At 37.2% G+C, this 23,707-nt stretch overlaps 2 protein-coding genes across 4 annotated transcripts in view; one reads left to right on the forward strand and one right to left on the reverse strand.

Moving 5' to 3' along the window:
• TBCK (TBC1 domain containing kinase) overlaps window positions 1–2,823 on the reverse strand; it is a 98,758-nt gene extending 95,935 nt beyond the window's left edge. For all 3 annotated transcript variants that reach the window (XM_061359439.1, XM_061359441.1, XM_061359438.1), the window contains exon 1: window positions 2,770–2,823. The gene's annotated coding sequence lies outside the window, so the exon portion shown is untranslated. The remainder of the gene's footprint in view (window positions 1–2,769) is intronic.
• Window positions 2,824–3,018: 195 nt separating this feature from the next.
• Window positions 3,019–23,707, forward strand: part of AIMP1 (aminoacyl tRNA synthetase complex interacting multifunctional protein 1) — a 33,745-nt gene continuing 13,056 nt past the window's right edge. The window contains exons 1-3 of the mRNA XM_061359435.1: window positions 3,019–3,161; window positions 21,969–22,102; window positions 22,854–22,967. Coding sequence (XP_061215419.1) covers window positions 3,160–3,161; window positions 21,969–22,102; window positions 22,854–22,967 — 250 coding nt within the window. The 5' untranslated portion in view covers window positions 3,019–3,159. The remainder of the gene's footprint in view (window positions 3,162–21,968; window positions 22,103–22,853; window positions 22,968–23,707) is intronic.

Raw genomic sequence — 23,707 nt, forward strand, 5'->3', positions numbered from 1 at the left:
TCTTATTACTGTCAACTAAAATTACTGAGCCGTTGTTTCCAAAGTACCATTTATTCCATATATGTCTATCACATCTGCAAAATAGGTCTGACAAAGATCAGAAGTCCAGCAGTTGTTTTTTTTTTGCATCCAACCTCTCAATGATCTTCTCTAGCCCATTGCCTCCATCCAAATCTCCCTTAGCAACCTTTACAGTACACAAAGCCACTAACCAACATTCTCAACAAAATCCACCATAAGCAGAAGAACTTTACAAATTCCTATTTAACATTCAGATTAGCTCTACTTCAACAATCTTCCACTTGATAGCTTTTCTATGCCCGACACTGAAAAATAAAATACAAAAACCTGTCAACTAGAAAGCAATTTATTTGCTTCTCTGAATACCTACTGCTCTCAAAGAACAAATATTTTTTCTTCAGAATTCAGCATTTTACAGCCATCATTTACAACTTTTCTCACTGCCCTGCTCTAAGGCATCAGACTCACTGGACACTAAGAACTTTGCCCTTAAAAAAACTCAAAACATAAATTTGGCTCTCAGAAGCAAACATTGCACATACCAACCTGTATGAATCCATTCTGTGAAACACATCTTTGGTTTATAAAGGATCCACATGCCGAAATAAAGACAACTAGCCATGTGCTAATACCTGATAGCCATTTTAAATGGCCAGTTATTTAAATGCCTCCTGAGTATCCAAGTGTAAATGTCCCTTGCCTAATGAAGGCAATTTTTCAGAATTAAAACATGATTATAATCAGTACTGCTATTGAATTATTTTTAAAGCAATTAACAACAATTTCAGGAGAGCAGGTGGCCTGAACATCCTATGTTTACCCTGGTCTTCATTAAACCACAGTATTTTCAACAAAGTGAGCTATTTCATATGAAGAAATTGTTTCACAAAATATCTTTTCTTCTGCTCTTAAGTCTGAAAATATCCCTGTTGCAACAAGAGTAACTACTAATTTGACAAAGTAACTGAAATAAAAGGTGCAATTTTAGCTACAGTGTTGCTACTTCAGAAAAAAAACAAAACTGTGTGATTTGCCTCCCACTGTGCAGCATCACTTAACTATTCATATTAAGATGCAGAAAAGAAATTGAAAAGATGAATTCAGATTCCTATGGAATGGAGCATAGAAAGCAAGTATTTGTTAGGACAGCCACAAACAATGAGTTGGGACATATTCACTTCATAATAAAAAGTATTAACTTATCAGCTTAATTCTTGCAGGGGGTGATGGAACTCAGGATTAAATTTAGTTTACCTCACAAATCTTTTTTTTCATCTGCAGTATAAACACCTACTACAAACACCATAAGGCTGCATAAAAATATAAATGTAATCAGAATTGTGTTTAATCAGATGTTTTGTCCTATGGCAAAACATCAAATTGTTCTCTTTTACAAAATTTTCTAATTTTTCTAACATTCATTGAAGTAAGAGGTACTCTACCTATAGAAAAGAATAACTATGGAGTCATGGGCAGGTAATCACAGACTACACACACGTTAGGCATACTTTAAAAACAAGCAAACAAATTGTTGTTTTGTCCAAACTAATACATTCAGTGCAGGAAAGAAACACTTTGGATCACAGTTATACAAATTTGGTAATAGATAAAATAAATAACTATGCCAGAATTTTCATTATAATGCTATTACTTGAGATCAACAGAAAATGAAAACCAGATTTTGGAAAGGTTCCAATGTCATTATTTTGTCTTCAATACACAAATTTCAAAGGAAAAAAACAAAACACAAAACCCATAGAAGTATCACAGTGGTTTTGGCATATATGGCTAACAAATATTTGAGGAGTTATTTCATGAAAATACTAAATGGTAATTCCTTTCCCTACTGTTGTGGGGATAAGAAAGCAGCACTTAAGTGAAATGTAAGACAACAGCAAAGATTAAAAAATGCTCTATCTCAGTAGCATTTGGAGAATTTTGTGACAGGTACATTAAAGCATCCTTATCCCATACAGGTGCCTGCATAAGTAGAGTTCCTGGTGTTGTTTGCAGCATTTACAACATTACTGCATAGAATAAAATGCTGCTGCTCTGAAAGCCAGGCCTAAGGGTTAGTGAAACTTACAGACACCTCAAATTTTGTATCTGCAGCTAGGACATTTAGCTAGTGAGGAAAAATAAGAACACTTGGATAGCATGAAGAAATTATAGCCTAATTTTGATAGAATTTAATAGTCTAATAGACTCTCTGTTTTATAAACCTTTCTTTTAGTTGTTTATCAGTGTCTTGGTTACTGCCAGCCTGCCTGTTCCACTACATCGGTGTCGATATACACACAGAGATGTTATGTTAGCACTTGATACTGCACACATTATAAACGGCTGTTCAGGAATTCAGTGGAATTCAGATTTAATCAGGTTGCTGAAGGACTGCTAAAAGTGCCGGTAACCCCGAGCCGCTCCAGTAACCCCCAACGCCCTAAGGAAACGCGACCAGACACCAACCCCCCCCCCCGCCGGCGCTACACCCAAGTCACTTCGCAGCTCGAAAAGGCGCGACCCGGCGGCGCTGCCTTTCCCTCCGGCCCAGCACACCTCACGGGGCTGCAAGGCAGCGCTCGCCCCGCGCCTCCGCCCCACACACCACTCCCTCGGCGCCTCTATCACCCAACGACCACCGGCGAGGAGCTGCCCTCGGCGGGGGGTGCTGCCCTGAGCACAGCCGGGTATAAGAAGGGAAAGAGAGGAGGGGAAGGGAGGAGAGCCGGGACCTGGGCTAGGAGGTACCTCCCCGAGCGCCGCCGTCCCCGCTGCGAGCCCCTCCCCTGAGCGCGGCATCACCGCCCTCTCTGCTCCGTGGCGTCACTCCTCGCTGACAGAGCCAGAAGGACCCCCGGCATAGAAGTGTCTTCTGCGGTGCCTGACCTTTCTCTTTTTCGGGCTGTTTAAAAAAAAAAAGAGTTTAATAGTTCCCCTCCCGCCACTTGTGTGCGTGCTCTATCAGTACTCCGACAACGACATGTTGAGCATCGTGGCAGCAAAAGCAATGCTTGCTGCTGGTAGTGAGGCTTTCCTAGGCGCTTTCTTTATAAACTTCAGGCGCTCACGCAGGCAGTTTGGGGGAAAGGGGTCTTTTTTCTCCTCAGCGGGTGGAGGTGTGTGGCGGCGGCTCGGTTCATGTGAGTGCCTCCCGGTGGGGCCCAGCAAGGTCCCGACACGGTGGGGTGGTGGCTGTGCCCCCTCAGTGTGCTCCTAGCGCTCCCGTGGGTGACTTGGTTCTGACGCCCCTAGCTGCTGGGGGCTCGCGTCGTGGCGGTCTGCCGTGGGGCCCCCCCTTGGGTCAGGCCGAGCTATCTGGGGAGCCAGATAGGGCTCAGTTTGCTTCGGAGGCGACTGAGGGCGGGATGTCCTTGCAGGCTGTGTGCTGCTGCTGCGGCGGCGGCGGTGGCGGTGGTTGAGGGAGGCTGCTGCTGTCCTTCTGAGGGCAATTCCCCTGCAGTGGAGAAGTAGGCTGAGGGGGTTTAAAATAGAGGAAACCATGATTGTTGTTGTTTAATTTGTATATGGGATTTAATCACGGGGCGTAGTGTGCATTGTAGCTATAGGGTGGCACTACAAATACAGATACCGCATTTTGCGGGGAAGGAGCATACATGTAAAGTGGTTCTTCTGAAATCGGTTGAGTTCCTTTATTTAGCTCATCGACTGGAATGACAGTTTGAAAGCGGCATAGTGTGGCGGGCGTTGAAGAAAATGCTGTAATAGCCTGGGAATTATGTGTGTACGGACTTGAGCTTTGCATAGGGCCGGCTGTTACTTATTGAAAAACAGATGCTTTCTCTGTTTTGGTAAATGGTATATGTTTGTTATGCTTTTGCATAGACTTCAGTGAGTGAAAACCAGTTTTAGCTAAGTATTTGGTCATTTCTCGGTAGAGATACTTGCAAGATTTAATATGCAGAACATTCTGTAGAGGGATGCATGATAATCCTTGTTAAATTATCTTACAAGTTTAGAGCTAAGCAGCATATGGCAATGTAACTGAAGTACTGTATATCTCAATAAGCAGTTTTGTTTTGGGTTTAGCAGCTAGCAAAATGAAGAAAATACTACGGCAAAATATCCTTGCATTTTCTGATCTTTCTGTTTCTTTAACTCAGATTTTTTTTTTTTTTATTATGCAGTTATTACTTTTCACAGGTAGTTTTGCAGTTTGGGATAGTTACATGAAATTTGTAGAAGGTGAGGCAATGGTCATTAAATATAGCATCCCATTTTAGTATGTCATTGTTGTTCTCTTACTATATTATTCTCAAGTTATGTTTAAATAATAATATGTTATTTGGCAGACCTCTGCAAAAGTAAACCTAATATTTTTTAAATAACACTGAAGTCCTGAAACAGAATTTTTAATACTGGATATTATTTAAAGAGATAAGGCTTTAGAAATAAGTAAAAGATAGAACATTGACATTTTATCAAATAGTCAATAGAGTGGGGGTTTTCATCCTTCTGATTTTGGGGATGTTCTCTGAAATTTCTTTTCTCCTAAATGTATTTTACTGAAGTCTGTTTAATACAGTACTGTTATTTCAATTACATGTGTTATCCAAGAAGACTAGCAATGAAGTTAACTGTATGCCATGATCTGGGAGGAAGCAGGCAACCCTCCGGGACTTTGCATGCTTTACAAAATCCTTTAATTCATGACTTTTTCTTTAAGTTATTCCTGCAAATCACTCAAGGGATTCTAGTCTACTACAGTCTTTGACTTTCTACTGACCTGCAAGTTTCACAATACTGTGCTTTCATGAAAAGGGAACTATAAAATGTCATGTGAATAATGCTCCGCCATGCAAGGCTTATTGGTGGCATTCCTCCCTGCTCTTGTTCTTTCTAAAGCTGCCTGCTTAATACCCTTGATAAAATCATGTTTTTGAAGAATAGAGTCATAATTTAGAGAATGTTGAAATATATATTTACTGTAATATTTATCACTGAAATTTCATGCAATGTGCTTGACAGACTGAATTCCTAATTCAGATGAAACATCACGATAATTTGATCAGGGTTTCCACATTATCTCTCATTCTTTTGTTTGTTTTTCTTCCATAAGCTCCATAAAGATGAGGTTGTTTGTGATGTGTTGTGTGGTGGTGTTTCTTAAATTAGGACTAAAGTAGAAAGTAAAAAACTTTGCTTTTATTTTGATCTGTAATATATTGAGATACCATGCACTCAGTTGGCGTGAAGGTTTAAAAACAGTTTCTGGAAATATTGTAAAAATACCTCAAAGTACTTCTATACACAGCACACTTCATCCTATAGAACTCTGCTAGGTTGTATTATAAGATAGTAAGTCATAACATAAGGTAATAATCAGCTATAGTGATTTGTGGGCTTGCTTTCTGAGTCAACAGACTACTTCTGAAATTGTTGCTTTGTGTAAATTTGCTAACTACCAGTAGAATAAAATTAGAAAAGTACTGGTCTCTCAGCTTCCCTCCCACCAACATGAAAATAGAATAAATAATTTTATGTCTGTCATGTTACTCTATTCATTTCTGAAAAAGCCTGAAGCAGCCGCAGCAGAGGTAGCTTGTACATTCTGGAGGACAAGAACTGAAATAACGGCATCAGAATGAAGAGCAGATCTTGAATTGCAAGAAAAAAAGTGTATTGAGATCAAAATAGGAGATAAGTGTTATTCATGGCCTCTCTAGACCAAGAGTGAAAAGAAAAAATTGAGCTTGGGTATGTATAAATCCCACCTACTTTACAAGTCCCCAAAAGCATTCTGGGAAGATGTCTCTGTAATAAAAATAATGGAAAGCAGTTGTCAGCAGAAGATGATCAAGTGTGCAGGAAGACAAATCTGGTATCTACCATAACACTTTTGAACTTTTCTGATTATGTTTGATTGCTGTATGTTGCAGCTCCCATGTGAACGAATTAATTCACGTTTGTCTCTTCAAAGGGAATGTTTCCTAAAACTTAAAGAATGTCAAATGCTAGACAACACAAGTAAACTGAAGGGTCAGCATAGAGGGTGGCTGCTAGGAACATCAGATGTGAGTAAAGTAAATAGCTTCTCTTGTTTCTTGTATAGTGATATTAATTATATGATGTCAGTCCAGCAGAGACCCCCGGAAACCCCTGTTTATTTTCCTACTAAACAGTTACCTGTATGGTTCTTATTAACATCACCAAGAAATATTTCCCTTGTTAGATATCCTGGCATCCTGGCGGTGAGGAAGAAATTGATATTTAGTTTTCATTTCCGTGGTTACATTAGTGTTAAACAGTAGGGGGGAAATATTTCCACAGTTACGTTAGTTTTAAAAAGTGTTGGAGGGAAGTCTTATATGGCTCTTATCCCCCAGTGTGGTGGAAGCCATCCTTAGTCATAATTTAGTATGGTTTCAAAAAGATTTGGATACTTCTCAAAGCAGTTTTCTGCTTTCATTGTTTGGGTTTTGGTTTGGTTTGTTTTTTTTTTGTTGTTGGGTTTGTTTGTTTTGTTATTGTGGGTTGTGGGTTTTTTGATACTTGAGAAAAAGTGCTTTCCTTTAAAAAAAAAACAACCAACAAGCAAATACTTTAAGCAAAAACTGAAAAATGGTTGGCTGGCTAGGCTTTGTGACCGCAAATCAGTAAGTCATCAGTTAAAATTTTCACAAATTTCTTTTCTCTTGGAGAACAAGAAAATATAGTACTGTCTACATTATGACATTAGAGGATAATTTCTTCAGTCCGAGTGCAAACCTAATGCATTGATGTTTTACTTCACAGGTGATTTCTTTATCCTGCTTTCACAGTTAGCAAATCTTTGATGTGTGTTTTGCTCTACCAAATAATCACACTTGAATGTGTGGAAATGTCACATTTAAAGGGATAGGTTTTACAAAGTTCAATAAAGTGCAGGGGTGTGAAAGGAGGAAGTACTGTTGTGTTTGTAATGCTGGGTAACCTTAGCGGAAGAGGAGCAAAAGATCTCAAATTCACTCTAATCTATTGTATCTTAATCAGTTCTGACAGATGTTTGCATAATCTCTTCTTAAAATCTTCCAGTGATTGATATTCCACAACCTCCATAGGTAGCCTGGTCAGTCAATTAGTCTTAATTGAAAGGTTTCTAAATGTCTAACTTAAATCTGCCTTGTTTTTTCATGTGCAGTAAACCTGGTGAACAGTTTAGTCCTGTTCCCATACCAACTTCCTTTGCTTTTGAAGAACGAGGCCAAGCCTTCCATCTATCTTCTCTCCTGTAGACTAAACAACTGCACTTCTTTCAAGCTTTTTGATCTTCTTTGAAGTGTCTTTAAAAAGTTGAGAGACAAGAAAGGAGACCCTGGACAAAAGCAAATCTCTGTAGCAGTTGTGGGGGGGTCTTGAGTATGCATGAGTGCAATGTGAACATTTCTTGGGAAGCCTCCTGAGCAGCTGAGGCAGTTTGCCTGTAGTAAAATGTGGCTAGTCAGGCCTTTCCTGACTTGCCTCTCCTATATTTCCTCCTGTATCCCTCATACTTCTTGTCTATAGAAAAGACAAGTTTGAGCAGATTTCCCCACTCCCTTTTTTTCTTTTAAACTGGAGGGGAGAGGCATGGCAAGATAATTTCCGGGTGAAAAGTTGTTCTTCTCTATACTGTTTGTGTTGTTAATTATTTAGTTGCCTTTACATTTTTGAGCCGTAAAGCCTTCTAATGGTGAAGTCTATAACAAGTATGACACGTTCTGCAAGCAGGTGTTCCCTGCCTGAAACTGTAGTCCCTGTAGCTCTGGTCTATTGAATAGATCTGATAGAACAAGAGAAAGCACTTACTGAATTTAAGAAATATAAGCTAGTTTGCTTGGTTAGTGTGGTGGCTTCAAATATTTTGAGATTGTCACTATATTCATTTGAGTATTCCTATATTGTCCAAGTTTATAGTTAAATAAGGAAAGTTTGTTGCTTGAACTTGCTCTGTGCTACTGACAAATGCTTATAAATTTAGCATGGTTAGAAATTTGTAAGTAATTATAACTGTGGTTTAGGCATGGCAGTCACTGGCATTCCTGATTATAAAATTCAGTGTGCCAGCTCCCTGTTCAGCTTTCTAGGAGACATGCAAGTCATGACCTGCTCCCAGGTGATATTTTGTATCGGGCGACTGGCCAACACAAGAAGAAATCGGTTTAATTTATAGGATTTTTTCTGAATGTCAGTTTTGAGTTTTTATTTCTCCCCCTAAATAAGCTATCTCAAAAATGTCATGCCTTTCAGGACTGTCAGATGGCAGCTGTTAGTATCCTCTTATTTTCTTATTGTTAGCTTGTAAAGTAGTTTGCAATTTTGGTTTTCAATATTGCATTTTAAATAACTGGCTGGTTCAAATAGAAATAGAGAAGCAGTTCAATCACTTGTTTATTCCTTTGTATATTATTTATTTGCTGTGGTAATTAATCTATCCTAGTAAATCTAATGCTGCTGCTTAATGGCTAACATTGAGCTGCATTAGCAGTAGTGTGTAACCACCAAAGAATCAGTGTCTGAGTCACGTGTTCTTCTTGAATGTCCATGACTGTGTTCCTCTTCTGTTACTAAAAAATTATCATGTCCTACCATGGGATCAGAGCAGGAATGGGGGGATAAAATTAACTGGGTAAATAAGTCCACATCTGAATATCTGAGTAACTTTTTGAGCCTTCCAGTTGTTCAATTTTGTGGTTTGTTTTGCTTCATTCTGTTTTGTCAGAATATTGTCAATTGATCAGTGGACTTCTAGTAGGGGTAGGTCACCTGTTCTGTCTAGAGAAACTGACGAGGGGATGTTTGTCCAAAAAACTCTTATTGCCCATATAGAGTGCAAGTTTTATGCCTTTAAAAGTAATTCATATCTTTATTAATAGGGTGAGGGAATCATCTCTGGCTACCCAGGTGAAAGATAAGGTTTCTCTTCAGTTACATTTAAAGCCTAGAGTCATGATAGTCTGAAATTGATCCAATTTGGTGATTAAATACCTCAGTGGGAGCATGTAACAGCAGCTGTCATAAGTTGTTGACACTTGTTGTTTCTGAAGAAAATGACTGATACCTTACTGAAATGAGAATTAGATAAAGTCCTCTTTGCTATGTACAGTTTTCAGAGAGAAATTCCAGAAAAGAAATGCCTTCTGCTGACCTAGCTTTTGTAATTTTTGTTGTGCTGCACAACTTTTATGTACAGTTCTTAAGTTCTTATGCCACTTTATAGTAACAGCCTAGAAACTGTTCCTTGACTTCAAAAACTCTAGAGATGGAAGCTTAAACTAGCATTCATAGTAGAAAGCAATATATCCTGTATTTAACCGTCATCCATTAAATACAATTCATGTAGAAGAACCCATTCTTTTCTCAGAATGCTGGCAAAAAACCTATGCTGGATTATAAAACAAATGAGTTCCTCTTATAACTGCTTCCCTGATGTGTTGTCTCATATCCTAATTATCTGAAAGCAGGCAGATTCTGAGATGCCTTTTACATTTGAAAGCAGTTCGTAATCCATAAAACATTGTCAAAAGTTGCTTTGAGTTAGCAAATCTCTTCTTGAGATCATTTGGTGCAATCTTTTGGCATAACACTGTCTGTTATAGAAGACTTTTATTTCCATTTCCTTCTCATCAGGAGCTTTCCCAATGTAACTTCAACTGAGTATGAATTAATAGGTTAAAGATTAGTCTCTGACTTCAGGACCCTCTGTCAGAAGCGATCCATGGCTTTTGGATCTGGTTTCTATCCCAGAGTGTCTCTCAATTACAGTTTAATATACAGCTTTGTAGCAGGATCTTGTTTCTGACTGAAGATAAGTGAGCAGATATTTCAGCAGCTCATTTGGCCAGGGCAGCCAGGGACTGCTCTTTCCAGAGAGTGCACAGGCTTGCACATGGCATGCAAGAGGTACTACATTTGGTTTAGTAGCAGCTGCTCTGGAGTGAAGGCCATAAGTTCACATTTGTGCTTGTCCTACTGTAAGAGCTACTTTTGTGTCAAGTGCTCCAGTAATTGGTAAGAGTCACACTAGGAAGTCACTGTTGCCAGCTAGGATATGACACTGAATTGTACACCAGGGAAATGAATCTTTTCTTAGGGGCTGAATTAGCCTGGTATGACACAGTGGGTAAGTAATTTCACATCCATATGACCATCTATAAAATGATAAGAACTAGGCACAGATTTTTTTTTTTTCCCCCTTTACATATAGCTTATGAATTTAGCGTTTACTGAGAACTTGCCTGCAAATTTTGCAGGTTTTGAAGGTGCTAAACCAAGGTATTTTAATTGAAAATAATTGGCTTTAAATGGTTGGATTTATAATAGGATAACTTGGAACACAGCAAAATTAGAATTTAGCTCAATTTCAAACTATGGAAACAAAAGAAGCTTTGAATCCATGGGTGAAATATGGCTGTTGCCCAAAAGCTGCTTGGAGGATTTCTCTGTCAGATGCTGTCAGTCATACAGCTGACATCAGTCTTCTCAGTGTCCAGGAGGAATGCACGAGGGTTTTGTTTTTCTTTTCTCTGCACAGACTCAGTATTGAAAGAGGGGAAAATAATTTTCATCCTAGAAGCTGTAAAAGCTGCAAACCTCAAATGCTTCTCTCTACATACAATTACAAAGAAGGTTTTGAAAGGCTATTACAAGACTGCCTACATTTTTGGTGCCATTAAAATATACAATATTGCTGTGCTTTCTCTCAAGCATTACTTAAGTATTTATAGAAGATGTGGTCCAGAAGTTTTACTTCAACTAACATACTGCAAATTCAGTAATGGTGTTGCTGTTCTGGCCTGTGCCCGAAGGACTAGTGAGTATATTTACTTTTAAATTGGGTAAATTTATATAAATAGGTATTTAGTAGCAGTGATGTTCCTAACTTAGTTCTTTTCAGCACCAGTGCATGAACATTTTAGTGAGAAGTTACTCAGTAAACTACGCAATATTCAATTAACAAGGGAAGTAGCAGCTTGATTTTTTTCAGGGGTGCTAAAAGGTAATCCAAAATACTCTTGGTGTTCCTTTCTAGTTTTAGAATACAGAAAACAAGTCAGGCCAAAAGTAAACTTTTCAAAATGGTTTGGGAAGGTAGTTACTATGTGTCAACTAGAATAAGTGCAATAGTCAAAGGTGTATTTGTTTGTGTGGGGTTTATATTAGTCTTGGAAAGCTAACTTGCTTTTCAAAATGTGAAATAAGCATATAAAATCTGAGTGATGATTCTCTATTAGTAAGAAATTATTCTAATTTTAAAAAGACCTGTGTTAAATATAAACAGCATTTCCTGTACAGGAAAACGTGGTGTGTTTTTTTTTTTGTTTTGGTGGTTTTTGTGTTTGTTTTTTTTTTTGTTTGTTTTGTTTGGTTTTTTTTCAGGTTTTTTTGTGTGTTTGTTGTTTGTTTTTTATTTATTTTTTTTTTAATTTGAAGGATACTCTTCTGGAAAAATCTGTTTCACATCAGTAGAAGATCTGAAATGGCTATGTTGTAATAAAACCTTTGGTGGATATCCACGTCTAAGCAGAAGCTGGCATTTTTATTTCAAGCATCCTTTGAATTTTTACTTTTTGCACTTTATTTATAAATGATTGACAGGTAGTTATTGTACACTCTTTGCTTCAGAAGTTGGTTGGTTTGTTTTCCTGCTGAGAATAGTGAAGTCTTCATCTGCAGAAATGCAAATCTACTGAAAACTTTTTTTCTTAGGAGTTCCTTTCTTTTACCTCCAAAGGGGGAAAACTATTCTGCATATTTCTACCACACAAGTTAAAACCATTGATCTGAAAGGTAGTTGGTTACAATAATTAATAGTTATATCTGAAGATTTTCCAAGTACATGAGATGCTTGCTAGGAATTTTAACTCTTCACTCTACATTGTCAGTGTAGAGTATTTTGAGGCTGATGCCAGGAATATGCAGTTATGAATACTGCTGGCATGTGGTTTGAAATGACATGTAACTGCTTCTGGCTGCTGAGGATTAGTTGTCAGCCAGCTTTAAAGTCAAGTTAGACTTTTCACTGCACAGCTGAATAAATAATTTTCTCTGCACAGGGTAAGTTAGTTTTTTTGTATATTGTGTCTGAATAAATTCAGTACTGGAAAGTACAGTTATTTGTGTGATGAAACTGGTGTGTTGAGTATGTGTGGGAGGGTTTTGCCTGTGTAAATAAGATACAGCAGGTGCAGTTCAGCGAGGAGTAGTTTTCCCCTCAGAGCTTTGTTGTCCCTGGTTAAGAGATGTTTGCCATTCTTTCAGTGATTACACACAGACACATGCACACATAAAGCTGCAAGTTTTCAGGTTTAATTTTCTTCACCTTTTGCTTGGTCCAAATAAAAGAATATGTAAAGTTTCTTCCTCAGTAAGTACCGGCAGTTGTTAATGTGGTTGTTAGAGAAGGCCAGTTCTTTTGCTGTACATCTGCCTGATGTCTACTGAATGTTTTCCTGAATACATAATGGTTATTTTTAATCTTAGCACTTGCGTTAACTGAATGGTTAAATCGTGTTTTCCTTTAGCTGTGCCACAAGATACTACTTTTATATATAAGAAAAGCTGAAACTAATGTAAAAAGTAATAAATTTCACAGTTTAACTAAATAAGGTAACTAGTAGGCAGGTTTTGGATGTGAAGAGTATTGTGAATTAAAACTGAAAAGGGGGATTGATGTTGCTGTGAACTACCTAACCAGTGCTATTATTTTGCAGACTGTTGCTGACACAAAATGTATTGCTTAACAGTATTCTTATTTCCAAACTCCTCAGTTTTTTGAGGAGAAAGTGTCTTTAAAATGTCTTTTTAGCAGCTGGGATTTTCAACAAGGGTTATTATCCTTACTGCTCTGACAGATCCAAAAGAAAAAGATTGGGTTTTGAGAGAGACTTTTAAAATACATTTTTGTTCTGATGTGATGCCTGTCTTAGGGAGAGAGGGTAAATATTTTTCTTTATGTTTTTATAGCTGCTGTGCCTGCTCTTAATTAAGGAGGTAGTATGAATGCTTACCTTTTGAGGATAAAGTTACAAAAATAAGTGAAATACCTAAGAAACAGTTTTCTACTTGGTATCAACAGGTAGATTTCAAAGCAGTTCTGGTTACTCTTCTGCTATCTGATTTACGATTTTTTTTTACCATGTAGTTATGACAGTAATCTAAAGCTTTCGCTCCCCAGTAAAACCCTAGAGGTTAAACTGCTCTACAGATTCTTTGTGTTCCTGTGACATATGCTGACCTTGTAGACATGTCCAGATGCAGCTGAGTCTGCTTATATTTTTTGTTTTATAGGCATATATGTGTGTAATTCTAAAGTCCATCACCTGTCATAGAATCACAGAATGGTTTTGATTGGAAGGGACCTTAGAGATTATCTAGTTCTACACCCCCCCCCCACTAGGCCACCTCCAGGTGGGGTCTTACGAGAGTGGAGTAGAGGGGCAGGATCACTTCCTTCGACCTGCTGGTCATGCTTCTTTTGATGCAGCCCAGGACATGGTTGGTTTCTGGGCTATGAGCACGTGCTGCCATATCATGTTGAGCTTTTCAGCAACCAACACCCCAAGTCCTTCTCTTCAGGGCTGGTGTGAATCACTTCTGTGCTCAACCTGTAGCTGTGATTGGGTTTTCCCCAGGCCAGGTGTAGGACCTTACACTTCGTTTTCTTGAGCTTCATGAGGTTTGCACCGGCCTACATCTCAAGTGTGTTAACCACACCACACAGCTTGACATCATCAGCAAGATTGATGAGGGCGTGCTCAATCCCATTGTCCATGTTGCTGACAAAGATATTGAACAGGATTGGTCCTAACACCAATCCCTGAGGAACACCACTTGTTAGTGGTCTCTGTGAACATTGAGCCTTTGCGTTTTGTGAGGTTACTTGGAAGCATGAGTAGCAGCTACTTATTTTATTTTGTATACAGTGATAGCCACTGGATACACCTAGTTTCAGAAAATTAAGTTTTTCTGAACTAAAAAAAAATACAAAATCCCAAACAAACAGAAAAACCCACAACAAAAAAACCACCAAAACCAAACAAAAATAACAACAAAAAAAAACAACAACACCCCAAACCAACCAAAAAGCCACAACAAAACTTGCTAATGTAAGCTTTATGATCCAAATAATTGGATATATTTTTGGTTTGGAAATCAGTGCTTAAGGTCAAAGAAATAAGGTAGCATTTTGTGCATGTTGCATCTTTTCCACCATGGGATTTATGTGAGAATTCCTTCTGCACGTGGTGATCATTTACTGTAAGATTCTGATATTACCATCAAAATATTAATGCAGTAGGATCCAAAAGTTACACAGTGCTGAAAAAAATACATACTTCTGTCCAACTGTTTTGGCGTATGAGCTGCTACTTAAATTTCAGACTGCACTATAAAGCACAGCCAGCTGAATCTCTACTGCCAGGGGACCCGGCAAATGTAGTGGGTGTGTAACCTGTTAAGGCTTAAGTCAAGCAGTGCAAAGAAGCTGCTTTTCTTGAGCCATATTGTGAGCCATCCATGTCTACCGAATTACTGGGCAGTCCTCTTGGATTAATAAGTTATGTACAACTTTATATGTAGTCTTTGTGACAGGCCACATCCAAATCACTTGACTTACCTTAACCTGGACATAGCTCCATGTAGTCTCTGCTGTGTTTAGTCCTTGGGGTGTCTGCTCAGAAGTGAGAAAGAGTGCAAAGTTAATTCAGAATTGGACTGAGACAAGCACTAGTAAAACTTCTCCCTCAATACAAATTTAGCACAATCTTACAGCCAGGATGGGAATGAAATTGAAAGTACTCTTAACTTTTTGAATGTTGCAGCTGTGGTCTGTTAAGATATGATAAGGGTAATTAATAAGTCATGGCATCTACTAAGTCTTGAAAGGCAAACTTGAACAAAATACTAAAATAATTTTTACTTCTGACTGATCAGTTTCTAATGATCTCTACCATATAGATCAAAGCGATTCATTTTAACTCAAAGTAAGCCTGTCGTAACACTCTTAAAGTAAAAATTTCTTGCTTCTACCTTTGTTCTAACATGTCTGTTTTCTTCATTCATTGTTTCTCATAGATTTGATTTTTGCCTGTTTCATTAATGCTGTGACTTGCTTGTGACTTTGATAAATCATTCCCTTCCAAGACAGCTTTGTCTACATTTTTAAAAGTAATCATTACTGAGTAGCTTCTATTGTGTCAAAATTGGTACCAGTGGATGGGCCTTTTTTTCATGTGTGTGTGTGCAGTGTTCCATCAAATTAAAAAAAAAAATAAACCTCTTTCATGTTGCAGTGTTTTTCAATATGAAAAGGTTGGGTTGTGTGTGTTTTTACTATTCACAGGCCTTTAAAATAGGGAGGGGTAGGCTCTTAGGACTACTAAAAGATCTGTCTGCAGCTGGGTTTGAGCCTGATTTATCTGGCAGCCAAAAGGGTTGGACTGTGGTCTCTAGAGCTAGCAAATCATTCCTTAGGGCTGGCACAGCTATTTGGATGGACTGCGTTATTCATGCTAGTTGTTTGGAGATCTGCAACACAATTATTCTGACTTTCGCAGAGTTGAAATAACATATGGGAGAAATGTACAACTTCGTACAGTTTGCTTGCTAAAAAAACCAGCCAAGGCTGTTCAACTATTTAAAGCCCCAGTTACAGCAATCACTCAATCATGTGTTTGGGGAGATGAGAAAGATGGAATTCTTATGTCATTTTTCAGTGATAAGTCTTCAAAACTGTATTGCCGTACTTTAAAATACTGTCTTACATTTTAGGCTGTAATTCCATTTTACTCATTAAAAAGAGCATTCTTTGTTTAGCAAAATACAAGGGTCATAGTTTGATAATTCCGTTTGCCTTTTACAATGCCACGTTTCTCGTACCTTGTAGCGGGTCACTGGTCTAGTACTGAGAGTCAAAAATTAGTTTTCATGATGATTTATTTGATAATAAGTTCTAGATTTTGAGTTTGTACACAGCAATTTATCAATATTGTTCAAAATTTTGATTAAGAAATATGTGGTGAGGTTGTGTGTTGGGATTGTTTTTTTCTTCTGTTTGTTCATTTGCTTGCTTTTAATCGTTTTATCATTGATAGTTGTTGCTTTCAAGTGTTTTAGCCATTGCCAAAATATTTTGGTAGGTCTCCTTTGCTGTATGCAGAGGAAGACCCAAGTGAGCATCTACATTTTCATCATTTACATGTATTTACTTAGAGCCTTAAGCTGTATTTTTAGTTATGTAAACTTGCTTCAACAATGTGAGATTTGGGAAAGTTGCATTTTTCCCTTACAGTGCTAACAACATACTTAATTCTCATAGTTAAATAACTGATGTGTGTTTGTCTTTTCAAAGTGGGTGGAATGATACTTAAGTGTAATGGAGTGCACTATATCTTTTTCCTCTAGTATTACAAGGGAAATGGTGCTTTGATTATGACAAAATAGTCTCAAGCAATGCAGAAGTTATATCTAATATATCTGAAATACTTCTGTTTTCTTTCTCAGCATTACACTGCTGCCTACTGATAACTTAGCCTATTTGTATACGGGTTTAAAAGGCAAGTTTTTTGAAACATGCTTGTGAGCAGCTTCATCTTTTCCTTCATTAGGCAATTAAGGAATTATGATTTCCAAAATGTCCTAGCAACAGAACTAATCACTGCAAAGTTGTGACTAAATGTTACAGACTGTTGCCTCCCTAATGAGAAATCGAGAGGTGCTGCTGATCATCTGTGCTTTAATTAGAATAAAGTAGGGAGATGATAAAGTCAAATCTAAGATTTGATCTCAAAGCTAATCAGTTGTAGCTCTCCTCAGTTTTGTTTTTGTTTTTGGTATTTTTTTTTCTTTCTTACTTGGTTTTGTTTTATTTTGTTTGGGGGTTGGGTTTTCTTTGTTTGGGTTTTATTTATGTGTGTGTGTGGGGTGTGGTGTGCATGTTTAATAGATTAAATTTTCATAATTTTGAAATCTAAATCTGAAGTTTTATTATCAAAAAAGTGAAATAGGGAAAGCACGAACCCTGATTCTCTGGGACAGGAGAAGATAAGAGATGAGTTACAATTTCCTAGTTGCACTGATACTTTGGTTTAATGAAAGTTAACAGTTGCTCTCTTTTTCCCTTCTGTTTTGATCTGCTTGCTACTGTTCCTTACTTTGAAGAATAAAAAGGCGTGATGTGAGATTCTTAAATGTGATTCACTGTGTCCTGACGGTGCATAGAAGTGCAAAGCACAGAAATCAGAATCTGGCAAACAGCTGGCACTTTCTGTTTATGGGGTTTTGTAAGATTGTCTGCCAGAAATTACCATAGTCAAAAAAGATGCTCAGATAGAAGTCTTTGAACACGCTTCTTAAAGAAACAAAGTGATCATTGATACTTTCTATCTTACAGAAAGTATAGTACTTTGCTATAGAAATTGGCCACAATAAAGCGTCTTGAAACTTCTCGTGGAAGAAGAAAAGGAGTTTGAGATCTGCTGGAGACTTAAGACCAAAAGCTTAGGAAGAGGAATGCTATTAAATGTTTTTCTATAGTTTAAATTAATTAACTTTATTTAACATTGGAGATACTACCTTTGTGTCATTGATAGCTTTTAGAATAATGCTGATCCCACTGTTTCTGCTTCATGAGGCAAACTTCTAATTTTTTTTCTTTTCAGTTGAGAATTGCAATTCTCAACTGAAAAGCAAACAACCTGTTTTTCAGGCTTTTACTTTCTGCTGTAGTGATTCCTTGCCTTAGGTCTTGGTTGATGGCTATTCATAAACATGGTACTCTCTGTAAGGCGTGTGTTTATGCTGTCTGGGTCATCTTGTTATTGGTGTCTGCTCTTTGCTACAGATCAGTAGGATTGGCTTTGATGTAAAAATACTTGATGCCCCCATAGCTAGCACAAAGTGAGGAGCAATAATGAGTCAGAATGATGTTGAAGTTTACCCTATTGTTGTGGAGGAGTTAGTGTTTATGTGAGAGAGAAAGAAGGGAGTTGCAGGCAGTTGTGGTAATTTTGTTTCATTTTACATAGTTTGAGAGGAAATGTATCTACTTTTTGTCTGTACACATGCTCAGGGTGACCAACTGAAATGCACATGGTGTTTGGTTGTGTTGCATTAAGGCCCATGGGGAAAAATTGAGAACAAGAAATAAGATGCCTGTTACCTAAGTGAGCAGCATAAAAATTTACTGAATTGAAAATGCTAAAATAAAGCTTCATCACTGTCACAGATGTACCTGACACATACATGGAGAATGTGTTGATCTGTAGGCAGTAGGTCTTAAGAAGCAGCCCGTATGTTAGATCTCGTATTTAGTAGTCTTGTGTGTTGACATTAACAAAGCATTGCAAGAAAAAGCTGAGATCTTTAAAGTACTGAGCTTTCTTAGCCCCCAGCTGGAGAAAGGAATGCTTAGAGCTGATTATTTTAGGTTTTGGGAATAAGTTGACTTCTAATTTCTGGGTTGTGGGTTTGTTTTTTTTTTTTTGTTTGTTTGTTTGTTTGTTTGGTTGGTTGGTTTGGGTTTTTTGTTTTGGTTTTTTGTTTTGGTTTGGGGTTTTTTTATTGTTGTCAAATGATTACTTTTCTAATAGTGAAAAGTAATTGATTATGTGTTCAGACTATGGCTAGATTCCAGATGCAGTTTTTAGAGTTTGAGTTTTAAATCTTGTTATTAATTTTGTGGGGATTTGGCTTTTCATTGCTTGTAAAACAAAAAAAAAAAAATCATACTAATGTTGCAGAGGGAACTATAACAAGGTGTATGGCTTTTAGCATCTTCTTGGTGTGTTTGTTTTTGATCTGGATATATCCTAAGGTCAAGGCCAATGTTGATAAACCAGTATTCGTAAAACGTTGAAATTTTGGGGTAATTTGTACTATATGAGAAGTCTTGATTTATTACAGAGTTTGTCATTTTGGGGACCCTTTCATGTTATGTTCTAGAGAAACAAAGTTTCCTGTAAGGGTATTGCAGCTACTTAGAAGATGGCAGGAGGTAATGTGTTCCGTTTAAAAAAGATAGGCAACTTTGTTAATGAGCAAGTAGAGTGATGAGAAATTAGCAACTTTTATGTCTTGATATGTAACTTACTCAGTAACTGCAGGACTTGAGTCTTTCATTTGAAGATTGAGTTCCATTGTAGTGGAGCAAGTCAGTTTTGGAGTGGTTCTGAATGTCTTGTAGGTAACAAAGTCCTCAGAAGTCTAATATTGCTTAGCTAAGGGAAACTGTTTAACCAGCTAACTTGAGGAAGTTACCCTTTGAGAAGGTCTGAATATAGCTACTCTTTAATTGGGTTTTTTTTCAGAACTGTTTTTTGTTTGAAGAGAAAGCATTTCATTAGGCACACTGTATGAAGTAACGATATTTTCAGTTGGCCTCTGGAGTGTTTTCTGCAACACAGCTCAGAATGTGTCTGTAATAAGATACGATTTAAGTTTTTTAAGCTATATTATTTCTTTCTTTGTGTATTGCCAATAGGAGTTGGTTCTTTGGGGGCTTTTTTTTTCCTGTGGAGTGGGGGGGTGGGGTGTATTAGCATAGTAGAAGACAAAAGAAATGGGGAAAAACTTTAAAAAAATAATAAATTGACTGTAACTTTTTATTGTTGAAGTGCTAAAATTTTTAATGTGCTTTGTGTTTTGTAATAAAGGGTGGGGCTTAACTATTTTTTGTATGTACTCCTTTTAGGTACAGTTTTATCACTCTGTTGTGTGTGCAGCAGTTCATTTCAGCCGGTTGGCTCTTTATATTAGTATCGGAAATACCTGTTCCTATGTGTTATTGTTATAATACTAGGTTTACAGAAATTTATTTGACAACTGGGAAAATGTCTACCTGTTGTAATCATGTAACTTCATTTCCAGATCTTCAGTTCATTCGCCAACTTGGCTAAAACCTACAAAATGTACCAGTTCTATTCAGTTTGAAGTATTTGTAGCATTTCTGTTGCTATTGGCAAAGTTTCCACTGTTAGTATTGTGTTTCCCTGAGAGAATATGTAGCTTGCAAGAAATCTTACTGGTATGCAGACAGTAATACCCCAGACTTTGTATTATGCTGTTTTGTGCCATAATAGTTTTATGTCTATTTCAATTTGACAACTAAATCAGTAACTTACTGGAATAGCTTTCCTTTTTAAAACCCTCTGTTTTCAAACTGCACATAAAGCAAAAATTATTTCTTAATAGCAGAGGTTAATTTGAATATTAAAATTAATTTACCTGTTCCAGGGAGATTATTTTACAGCTTTTCTCTCCATGAGAGTCCCTTTCTTTTAAAAGAAAAATCTGTTGCAGATGATCAGAAGGTGTGATGGCAGTAATGCTCTTGCATCTTTAAGTGAAGCAGTGTGTGTAAAACAGACTGTGATCTTATTAGACTGCAAAGGAGTGAAGATGTTGGTTCATTCATCTTTGTGCAGGAGCAGTATACCACATGTATCATCTGACTACTGTATATCTCACTGGCATTGTGAATTTTACTTTGGGAGCTTTTAATTAGACTGAGTTTTATTTATTGTCTTTTACCTTTTTTTTTAAGATCTATAGCTATGGAGAATTAAATTCTTTGTAATAGAAGATCAGATATCAAATATAAGTTGATAGCAAGAGTGCAGTAAGGTGGTAGGTTGACACTGGCATTAGTGTGATTCTATCTGTTCAACTCTGAGTTATTTCTAAACCTGTTTTGTTTTTTAGCATGGCTTTTGTTACAAATATTAACAGAGCATATTGGTATGTTAAAAACAGATTTAGGTCATAGTGTCAGAATAATCTTGCAATAAAATGGAAAGTTTTCTTCTGCTTTGATATGGGAAAAGGCATTTTTGGGCTTTGATAAGGTTGAGAAGCCAATGCATGCATCTAAATTACCATTTTCTTACCAGTTCTTCCCTTTGTTGCAGTTGATGGGCAAATTCACAGGAATTGTGTCACTGTTATTTGTGAAGATCTGCAAGGTGTCTTTTCTTCCCACCTATAATCAATTTTCTTGATTTAAAGATGTTCCAGCTTTTAGTACACTTTTTTTGTTCATCCAGATACTGATAAAGGATCTGCTGCAGATATGAGTGACTGTATTTCATCATTCTGTTGATACTATACAAGCTTTTGTGGTCAGACACAAATGTTGCAGAGAAGGAAGTAGCCAGATATGGTAGCTTGCAAGAAATATGGGCTATGCACAAAGTATAGCTAGTTTCTGGAACATTACAGAAACCCAATAAAAGGAATTGAACATGCTAAAAGAAGGTTGAATGGCGTTTATTTGTGCTCTTGCGTTTACTGATCTTCTGTGTTTCCTTCTTCTTTAATTTGTTAACTGTGTGCCCAGCCTTCCATTTTACTGGAAACAAAATAAGACAGTTGAAATCAGTGCTACAATAACTCTGATGGTGTAAACCTGCAATAAAAGTTGTATCAACCTGAGTAAAAATACTGATTAAATTCTGCTTAAAAGTAAAATTACAGGAATTCTTAATGTAGGCACAACCACAGTGTGTGAAGTATTCAGTATATTTTGAATGATTGTATTAGAAAAGTTTGGAAACTTTTGTGGGATGTTTCTGTTTTCTTAGTCTCATAAAATTCTGCATATATTTAATAAATTATTCAGCTGAAACCAGGACATGGTATTCTGCTGTCCAACCTTTTCTCTTTTATTTCCTTCCTCCGTCTCCCCTGATTTATTCAGACCTTTGTGAGAAGGTGGAATTTTTTGTTTCATGAAGGAAGAACATGTTTTCTGCAGCTGGGAAAAAAAAGTAGCTTTTCTTCCAAAATACTTGAAAGCAGCTGTCAGACATAGATTCTGTTCAACATTGCTTTTCGTTTGAGCTTTGCATTAGGAGGTGGGAGCCCAGCTTCTTCATTTATCAAATTTCCTTATCCAGCAACTGAATTTAGGTGAGAGATGGCAGCATTATTATGTTAAGAAGTCATTAATTTTAGACTGTCTGTTGTTTGTCTAGGTTTTCAGCCCGTTTCTTGGTAAAGATGGCAGCCAACAATGCAGTGCTGAACAGACTGGAGCAGAAGGGTGCAGAGGCCGATCAAGTTATTGAATACCTCAAGCAACAAGTTGCTCTGCTCAAGGAGAAAGCTAGTAAGGGATTATCTATCTTATGCTAAACTCATTAACCAGATGGTTAACATTAACTCCCTGTAGAAAAGAAAGAGAACATGGACAGCTTCACTGATGTTGTCAGCCTTTTAAGTGTGATTCAAGTTGTCCAGGTTAAAGATTGTAATAGTAGCACTACTTTATTGTCTAGTGGTTTGTGGGTTGTTTTTTTTTTTTTTTTGAAGCTGCTTATTCTGAAGTTGAAGAGGCACGAATGAGGAAGGATTAATGACACAAACAGGTAATGAAAATTCAGTAGGCCACAGTCCTATCTGGGGGAAGAAAGGGAGTCAGGAACAGTGTGAGGCTGTGTATTTTCCTGAACGTGTTACTGCTTTTTCACCACTGGGTTTCTCTCAAAAGTATCATACCTTCAACTTTTATATTGGTATCAATGAATTAAGGTGCTCTGTATTATAAACAGGAACAAGCTTTTTTGAAGAGGTTTCTTGTGAGTCTGTTTAGGGGTCTGAGAAGCTTGAGAGGCAACATGAGTACATAAGTATTGTAAAAAATGGCTATTTCAACAAAAAAAGGATTACAAAATATTTCTGATTATATACTCCTTGAAAGCTTCCACGTTTGTCGTTTTGCTCACTGTGTTTCACTTTTCTTTAAAACAAACAAACAAACAAAACAAACAAACAAACAAAAAACAAATCCAAAAAACCCAAACCTCTGTTTGCCAAATTATGAATTCTAATGATTGAATCCTAATGATTGAAATCTCTAGTCTTGCAGGCATCTCTCCGAGAAGAGAAGAAGCTCCGTGTGGAAAATGCTAAACTGAAGAAAGAAATTGAAGGGCTGAAACAGGAGCTGATTCAGGCAGAAATTCGAAATGGAGGTGGGGGAAGAGTCCTATCCTCATCCAACATAGATCTACTTAGCACAAAATATGATCTGAACTATCTTGATTTTTATCTTTCTCTATGTGACTCTGTGGCATTTCTTACAAATTCTGGATTTTCCTAGGTTCCATGCCTATGACAAGTTACTCAATTCCAACATTTTATTATGTGCAAGACTAACATGCTGGACCTTAATCAGACATGGAACTGCTTCTCTGTGTGATTTTGCACAATGACTTTCATAATTAGCCATGAATTTGACTGATGGCAGTCATTTCTTATAGTACCTTAGAAATTGCTGAATGTCTAACACTTTGTGATGCTTTGTGATGCTCGCGAGGTTTTAATCTGTCATGACTGAAAAACCCCTATGGAAAATCAAGCCATAGTTCAAAGTACAGATACGCAGTGACTTGTTAGAAAATCTGTGGTAACATAAAATTAGAAACAATGTGTTTTGAATTTTTGATTTCATGCTTTAGTAAGACCAGCTGTTCATTGCACTTCTTCCTTCTTTGCACTCTTCTGTGTAGCTCTGCTCATCTTGCACCATCTTTATATAATTCGTAGTAAAACAGGAGAAAAAACCAAAACTGAAGTGTTTCAGATCCTGCATATTTTGTTTAAAATTATTTTCAAAGAAAGCTTCCTCTGCCATCAACAGCTATTAGTATTTTTACCCAAGCTGTCAAGAGTTAGTATCCAATTTAGCTGGATGCTAGCATTCAACTGAATG

Source organism: Neopsephotus bourkii, unplaced genomic scaffold, assembly GCF_033783945.1.
Source record: "Neopsephotus bourkii isolate Nb327-2 ecotype Australia unplaced genomic scaffold, CSIRO-AGI_Nbou_v1 NB_977, whole genome shotgun sequence".
Classification (NCBI taxonomy): Eukaryota; Metazoa; Chordata; class Aves; order Psittaciformes; family Psittacidae; genus Neopsephotus; species Neopsephotus bourkii.